The 8,265-nt window shown below is 29.9% G+C and overlaps 2 protein-coding genes across 4 annotated transcripts; one reads left to right on the forward strand and one right to left on the reverse strand.

Moving 5' to 3' along the window:
* The first annotated feature begins 670 nt into the window (after positions 1–670).
* LOC128959633 (transcription factor SPT20 homolog) lies at positions 671–3,989 on the forward strand. Of its 3 annotated transcripts, none has more exons than XM_054305630.1 (9): positions 671–840; positions 916–1,065; positions 1,129–1,694; positions 1,757–1,898; positions 1,962–2,075; positions 2,154–2,302; positions 2,407–2,795; positions 2,937–3,083; positions 3,242–3,989. In XM_054305630.1, exons 1-9 carry the CDS (start codon positions 793–795, stop codon positions 3,937–3,939), a joined length of 2,403 nt encoding a protein of 800 aa, XP_054161605.1. In that variant the 5' UTR covers positions 671–792; the 3' UTR covers positions 3,940–3,989. The 3 variants fall into 3 exon arrangements, with proteins under 3 accessions (XP_054161605.1, XP_054161606.1, XP_054161607.1); XM_054305631.1 differs by having other exon boundaries at positions 1,132–1,694; XM_054305632.1 differs by lacking the exon at positions 2,937–3,083.
* Positions 3,990–5,498: 1,509 nt separating this feature from the next.
* On the reverse strand, positions 5,499–7,566 carry LOC128959491 (1-acyl-sn-glycerol-3-phosphate acyltransferase delta-like). Its single transcript, XM_054305451.1, has 6 exons — positions 7,030–7,566; positions 6,747–6,919; positions 6,333–6,648; positions 6,075–6,268; positions 5,801–5,999; positions 5,499–5,722 (listed from the first exon to the last, which is right to left on the reverse strand). Exons 1-6 carry the CDS (start codon positions 7,202–7,204, stop codon positions 5,529–5,531), a joined length of 1,251 nt encoding a protein of 416 aa, XP_054161426.1. The 5' UTR covers positions 7,205–7,566; the 3' UTR covers positions 5,499–5,528.
* Positions 7,567–8,265: the final 699 nt, after the last annotated feature.

An 8,265-nucleotide genomic window follows, 5' to 3' on the forward strand; every position in this document is an offset into this window, starting at 1 on the left:
ATTAAAATATTTAAAAATAGATATTTAAAAAATATTTCAATTCAATAAATTTTTTGATACTATTTATCAGCACTTTTTAAAAATACAATTTAATATAACATTTATTGTTTAAACAACATTATAAAATGTGTTGTTAGGGTTCAATAGATGGTAGCACAAAAAATATATTCCCAGGGAACAGAAAAAATTAGGAACATTTGGCGAATAACACGAGGGAATGAATTTATCGAACCCTACAAATAATACATAAATTTAGAGATAGAGAGAGAGAGAGAGAGAGAGAGAGAGAGAGTCAGAGATATGTGAATTAAAAGCTATAACTTTATAATAATAATAATAATTGTTGTGATAATTATTGTCAACAAATAACACACAACAACAACAACAATGCAATTGTGAATGTGATGTCAATTGTGGTGATTATTATTATTATATAATAAAGTAATTTATTATTAAAACAATAATTGATTTTTAATAAACACAAACAATCTATTGATTTAATCCAATAATGACTAATACATTGGTTTTATAAAAAAAAAACATTGAATGAAATTATAAATGATTGCAATCATTATAATCACAACAATATTATGATTATTATTAATATTAATAAACTCGTGTTTTTTGTCTGTTAATGAAACACATGTTTGTTTGTAAATCAATTGATTTTTAATTATTTTTTGTTGTTGTTGTTGATAATTATGTCTATAATTTGTTGCAATTGTTGTAATGAAATTAGTTTTGTATTAATTAGTTTGTGATAATTGCTGTCCCAATAAAAAAAACTCGTTGATGATAATGGCCACCAAAAATGTGGATCAAATGTTTAGTTTGGCTGAAGTATGATATCTTCAATGACCACAATATTATTATTTTATTAATTAATTGATTGATTGATTTTTTGTGGTGATTCAGCATTACTTCGAGTTGTCTCAAAACGATTGGACACAATTGCGGTCTAAAGATAGTAAAGATGGCAAACACGGCAGCAATCAAAACAAGTCGATTGATGACCGACTACTGGATCTAATGCTCGAAGATAAACATAAGGCTAACAAACAAAAAGTGGGTTTTGTCTTCATTTATTGATATAAGAAGTAATTATTCATTTATTTGGTCTACTTTTAGCAGAATCTTACCATTGGTTCATTCATATTGAAGAAATTGGTACTAAAAGAAAAGTTAAACCACTTTGTAGTCTGTCTTTACAGTGCGTCTGAAGGCTATTCAATTGGTCTAAAGTTAGCCGATTCTGACGGACTCATTGAGACAATGCGTTTGCCATACGATGAGTACCAGCTTTTGGATTACATCGACAACGAAGAGTTGCCGCCGTTTTTGGTTGATTTTATCGAATCGTCTCCACTAATCAATTGTAATTTATTTCAAAGCGGTTGTCTTATATTTGAAGTGCGAGACTTCCGGCGATCGGCTCCGTCTCATTCACACCACTACTCATCTCATTGGGTACTTCTGAGACCAACTACACAAAGTCTTACCAACGATATATTGTCGATAATAAATAATTCAAGCGATGAATATTATTGGACTAATGAGGACAAAGCTGAACTGGAGTCACAACTTTTAATGGCCACCACTTCAAGCTTATGTCTTGATCCGAGTCCTGCAGTGGCCATACTTTCAAACAAATTGTGGCGAAAGAAACGATTGTTTAGAGACGGCTCTATATTGAAGTAATATTTTGTTTTATCAATTTTTTAAAACTAATTTTAATTTAAATTAAATTTTCTATCAGATTGTCTAAGAAGTGTTCACAACTGGCCTCCAATCGGCAGAAAAAGTTTGACTCATTGCCTGCACCACCGAGTCTTCGATTGCATGAGTTTCTGAAGAAACGCAATACTAAAACCAATTCACATTCAAAAGTCAACAAACCTGTAATATTGATGTCTTATGTTTTGATAATTTTTAGTTATTTATCATTATTTACTATCTTATAGATTCACGTCAATATTAATGAGCCAATTGTTGAATCGATTCCCGTTAAGGATATAGATGTCCACAAATTTGCCAAAGAATTGCCGAAACCATTAAGAGTGGCCGATAATTCATTGGTTAATCATTATTAATATTTTTGCATTGTATTCGTTATATAAATGTTTAACAATTTCTTTCTTTTTTAAAATTTTTAGATTAAAGTTGAAGAATATTCAATGGATTTTATTGACGACAATCGACGGTCTCTGACAAACGTTACTATTTTGCATCGACCTATCGATGATACATATTTTGGTCAATTATTCATCGATAGACAGGGACATATCCGAGGCTCAACATCCACGTACGGGAATTTAATATAATTTTATAATAACATTATTAACTATTATTATATTATTAATATAGTAATTAAAATTATAATATTAAAATTTGTAATTTTTTAAATAGATTTTGTTTGGGAACAAAACAATCAACAAAACGATATGTGGAACAGTTTACCGAAATACTCACTGAAAATGGCCGAAAATCAGTCAAAATTGTTCACCAAATTGCTGGTCAGGTACCGCAAGTTAGCTACACTTCAGCAGCGGCAGCTCAAGGAATTGCTGTAAATGCTATTCCTCCTAATAAGGAGGCGCCTGTTGAAGAAGAAAATACTATAGCCATCAGGGCTACGCCTCCTAAAAAACCCAAATTAGTGACAGTAGTAGAGCAAAGTCCGCCCATTCAGAACACAACTACAATACTGCAGAGCCATATCATATCTCCCACAATACAAACTGTACCATCGGTTGCGCCAAAACCTGTCGAAACAACAATACAAACCATACCAACAGGTGAGACACAATAAGATATACTTTAATCTAATTTTTATGTTTCCACTAAAACTGCTTAACCTATTGATCATTGCTTTTATCTATCGAAACCTTTTCCTATTATATCTACGAAAATCCTATTTCTATTAAACATAAAACAAGTGTTTTCTGCGCCAAACAAAATAACGACTGACACGCAAATAGCCACCCCTTTGCTTACAACTGGCATTCACGCGACTACAACCACAGCTACTATTCCCGAATCGGCGCTTACAGTCATTTTTACTCCCACTTCGGGAATCGCTAAAAGTACTTGAATTATCTTAATATTGAAGTTGTTTTTCTTTTCATTTAAATATATTTCATTATTTTGTTTAATTTCATTATTATTATTAACCCCATATGAGTTAATTATCTGTAAATAAATTTAAAAAATTGATTTTCATTTATTTTTGTTGTCTAATTAGGTATTCAACAAATCGAGTGTACAACTGATGGCAATCATCAGTCCATAACTACATCAACTCCATTACCTACTGGTGTAAGTTTGGCGAGTCTTAGTTTAGCGCCAGTACAGCAAAATCTACGTTTGCATAATTTGGTATCTTTAACACCGGGAGGACTAGCGGTTCCCATATCTCTAACAATGATGCCAACAGCGTCTGGCACACAATCATCTATAATGACAAGCGCCGGATCAATGATTGTCAGTCTTGATCATACAGGACAACATAAAGAAGATAATGTTACGGTCACATACGCTGCCGCTCCTACCACTGTTCTTATGTCTACCGGAGCACCCGGTAGTAATGTAGTGTCGGTTCCCATAGGAATGGCCGGCAGTTTAGGTGTTCAACATTTGAATGCACAGATTATTAATCAACTAAAACAAAACACTGGCCAAATTCGTACGGCCGGACCAACTCAGGTATCACTTTTGCAGATGAGTAATACATCAACTGTTCCATTGTTGCGACCATTAGCGCCGCATACATACGCCCCGTCGTCGTCAAACACAACGTTTACCACAATTCAGTCGATTCCACACTCGACGCCAACATTGGCCGCACAACAACACTTCACGAATGCCCTCAGAAAACAAGTACAACAAACACAACAAATAGCGCCACAAAAACCACAGAGAAAGAGACAGACAAAGAAGTAATGGATATCTAATATTGAATTCATTATCATATAATTTATAGTTTATTTCTTTACAAACTAAAAAAATATAAATTAATTATTATTTATTACTATCATTCCTTAGTGTTATTGTTATTGTTTTTTAGAAATTTTAATAATTCGTATATAATTTGTAATTATTTGCTAATTTGTAAAATATAATTTTAAGATTAAGTTCTCATAAATTAGTTTAATTAATAAAGTTTGTTAGAAAATTGATTTAATTTTATGATTAATTCTGGTTAAAACACGTTATAACCGATCAGTGATATCTATGACCTGCCGTTTAGGTGATGTGTAATGAATAACTAAACTTTTTAATAAAATATTTTTATTAAATTATAATTTATACTAGTTTTGCCCGCGCAACATGTATAGTCGTGCAATTCTTTTGCTAATTTTAAAATACTTATAAGTAATTCGAATGATTGCCTAATTTGTTTTATATAACAAACTACTTAACCTAATGTAACAAAACTTTATAATCAATACACAATAATACGTCTAAACTCTTGAGAATTTTAGATTTTTATGTATATTTAAATAATTTTATAAAAATTTAAGTTTAATAATTTTTGTGAAAAAAATTTGCATTTGAAAAAAATTTACAAAATTTTTCGCTTTTAACTAACCTCCCGGTGCCCTGTGATTCATACAATATAGCAAAATGTAATAACACAACACCTGTCTACCTGTCCATAAAACCTACCTGAGCTCAATAATCATTTAAAATTTTCCATAGAAATAGCATTGCTTTAAATAAAAATTGAAAATTTTAACACAAATTGAAAATTTTTTGTATTTGAGAAAATTTTATAAAAATTTAGCACAGGTAGCTTACCTCCCGGTGCCCTGTAACTCATATAATATAGTAAAGTGTAATTACACGACACCAGCCTACCTGTCCCTAAAATCTACCTGAGCTCAACAAAAATTTTAAATTTCTCATAGAAATTACATTGCTTTCAATAAAAATTGAAAATTTTTGCATTTGAGAAAATTTAAAAAAAAACTTATCACAGGTAACTAACCTCCCGGTGCCGAGACTCATACAATATAGCAATATGTTATTACACAGCACCTGCCTACCTGTCTCTAAAACCTACCTGAGCTCAATAATCATTTAAAATTTCCCATAGAAATAACATTGCTTTAAATTAAAATTGAAAATATAACAATATATTTTTAGCTTTGAATTAAAAAATGGTTGTTGAGGAAGTGTGCACACATACAAACAAACAAACAAACAAACAAACAGACAAACAAACAGACAAAACTATTATATTAAATTATAGAAGATATAAAACATATGAATATAAATAAACATTTATAACATTCAAGTTATTGTTTTATGTAATTCAACTTAAAATCAGTTCTCGATTATATATATATATATATACTGTATATATATTATTTTAATCTAAAATATAGTTAATTTATGTATGTATATATATATATATTATTATCTATATAAATTTATTTATTGTATAAAGAAAAATGTCAATATTAAGTAAACAACAAAAATAATATATTATTAAAGTTAAACAATAATATAAATTAATATTTTTTGAATCAATTTTTTGAGTCATCGCCAGAGGTATTCAATCTTTGTCTTAAACTCGAGTTATCGACAAAATTATTATTTTGAGTTGAATTCTTTGAATCGACATCTTTATGGTTGTCGTCACCGGACTTAACTTTATTGCCATATTTCGACCCCTTTTGAATCTTTGTCGATCCAATCATCACATAAACAGATCCCAATGCTATAGCAAAACATTTTAGTGGAAATTTTTTTCAATGTGTTAATTGTTATAAAATGTTTTGTTTGGTTTTATACTAACCGATTGCAAAAATAACAGTTGTTGTAATAATTAGATATAGATTTCCAGACGTAAATACGTTAAACAAAATATATGTCAAAGAGATCATAACGACGGCAAACCAAGACATCCAATTGATGAGTGGAACTATTCTTCGGGGTTTATCGACTAGAATTCCGGGAAATTTATCATTTTCTTTGTGATAATCCATTAGATTATCCTTTATATATATATTAAAAAAGAGATAAAATTATAGAAATTTAACAACAATTATAATTTAAATACAAATAATTACCTTCTTTTGATAGAAATCATACAAAAAGTTTGAGATATCATCTTCCGAGTCAGTGGGCACTTGACTTATCGGTACTTTCCTTAAGTAAAAATCTCCAACCAATTGCTTTCCTTTGACTATTGATGTAAATGTAGGCAAATGTTTGGCATTATCGCTAAATCGCAATTGAATGTCATATATAACAGTATCGGGATCTGTATCGGGATTGTAGAAAATGTTTAAAATAATAGAAAAAACATCTGTTTTATCACATCATACAGTGTTTTTTGATGTGACGAATACAAAAGGCAAAGCCTTTAGTTCGCGGTAACAGATGATACTTGAGTTGCGGTAAACCTCGCTGTTTAGCAAACTCAAGACTGGCCTCGTATTTGGATTCAGTGAAACGGGTGCCCTCGGAGAACAATAATAGTGATATTGGCGACTCGTATGCCATCAGCTGATCCAATGCTTTGGGCAAATTTTGTTGATCTTTTTTCCAGTCTCTGTCAAGAAATATAAACTCATCCAAAACCCAATTCCAGCCAATAATGGGAAGCCATCGAAGAGACTTCTTTGCAAAAGATTTAGCGTTCTGTTGGCAATAAAATTATTTTACCAGTAATTAAAACAATTAAAAAAATCAATTAAAGACTAAACTACAAGCATTTTTAAATATATTTTGGTCATTACTCCGAGTATCTCAAACTTGTCCAAAACCATCCACGCGTACAACCAGTCGAGTTCGTAGCGATGGTTCATCACATACAGCACGTGATGTTTTCCGTGTGATCGTAGACTGTCTTCGTCGGCAAAAAACATGCGAAGCCTCGAACCGGACCACCACTCGCTTATGGCCACAATTTCTGTACAATAAAAAAATTTTAAAATAATAATTAGACATTAGAAATACAAGACAAACAGAAACACACAACACGTGCAAAACTGCACGTGTGATCTACACAAACACACGTACGCGAAGACATAGTGTACACGAGATAATAGTTAAGCCGACGGTAGAGTTTGCGATCAAAATATCTGACAGTTATGTAGAGAGAAAACTGAACAAAATTAATGATAAGACCGCTGATGAAGAATGAAAGCATAAACAGGACGCGCAATGTCTTGGATTTGTGCAACTGATCCAACATTTTGACTGATGTTTTCTAAAACTTGTGAGTTTTCAGTCAACGGATTTAGTTATCTGTCTTTTCCTTCTAATTCTTCTTTTTTCTGTTGCCTTAAGTGATCTTCTTTGAGCTACAACTATGTGAAGAGCTGTTCACAAATGAGTCCAACCAATGATGTGATGACACAAACAGTCAGTCAGTCTTTGAACACTTTTTTTTGAAGAGCTTTGGTTGTAATGTAAACACAAAAACTAATAATTGATTCAATGATTTGAACCAATCGTTCAAATAGTCAGTCATTCATTCATTTATTAAAAATCAAACAAATTTTGTTATCAATTATAATGTGATATAACAGTCAATCCAATGATAATACTGTAATACATTGTAATAGACTTTAAACCAATGTTTTTATTTGTATAGAAACTACTCATACAGTCGACTCACGGTTTTCATAATAACTTTTTTTTTATATAATTTTACAATAGATAGAGAAAAACATTTAGAAATATTTTTCCATCTGATATTAAAATACAATTTAAAATTATTAACATAAAAAACCGTTTGTGTTTTAAAAAAAATTTAACAATTTTTAGACACAAATGAGGAAAATACTAATAATATTTTTGTTAAATAAATTACTTTTTATTCTGTATTAATATATATATATTACATAATAATTACATAATAAGTTTATAAAACGATTTACTACTGTAATATAATAATTAATTTACAGTTAATGCGCACAACTATAACAACATATAAAACGTATACATTATAATATTATTATTTTAAATGTATCATGCACAATTTTTCAAATATTTAGTAATAAGTTATTATTTTTTAATAAAAAAACTAGTTTTTTCTATAATATTTTTATTTTATTTATAAAATTGTATTTGTCTGTCAATCATGAATATCACAATATTTAATATTTATTTTTAAAAAAATATATATTTAAAAAAACTAAAAAAAAAATAATGAATGACCCTGGATATATTCATACTGTAAAATGCTTATCAAACTTAAACTATCCATTGCTACAAAATCCGGGTTTCTATTAATACAATAGTTACTACTAT

The sequence above is a fragment of the Oppia nitens genome, unplaced genomic scaffold (assembly GCF_028296485.1).
Source record: "Oppia nitens isolate AA-2021 unplaced genomic scaffold, nextdenovo-longstitch-racon4-pilon3 scaffold4_pilon_pilon_pilon, whole genome shotgun sequence".
Taxonomy (NCBI): domain Eukaryota; kingdom Metazoa; phylum Arthropoda; class Arachnida; order Sarcoptiformes; family Oppiidae; genus Oppia; species Oppia nitens.

Excerpts from the sequence above, each read along its gene's own strand:
- LOC128959633 (XM_054305630.1), top strand. The coding sequence starts at position 793 with ATGATAATGGCCACCAAAAATGTGGATCAAATGTTTAGTTTGGCTGAA. Across the intron at positions 1,899-1,961 it reads ATTCAAAAGTCAACAAACCT|ATTCACGTCAATATTAATGA; the intron begins GTAATATTGATG and ends ACTATCTTATAG. Across the intron at positions 3,084-3,241 it reads CACTTCGGGAATCGCTAAAA|GTATTCAACAAATCGAGTGT; the intron begins GTACTTGAATTA and ends TTGTCTAATTAG.
- LOC128959491 (XM_054305451.1), bottom strand. The coding sequence starts at position 7,204 with ATGTTGGATCAGTTGCACAAATCCAAGACATTGCGCGTCCTGTTTATG. Across the intron at positions 6,920-7,029 it reads CGTGTACACTATGTCTTCGC|AAATTGTGGCCATAAGCGAG; the intron begins GTACGTGTGTTT and ends TTTATTGTACAG. Across the intron at positions 6,000-6,074 it reads ATGATTTCTATCAAAAGAAG|GATAATCTAATGGATTATCA; the intron begins GTAATTATTTGT and ends ATATATATAAAG.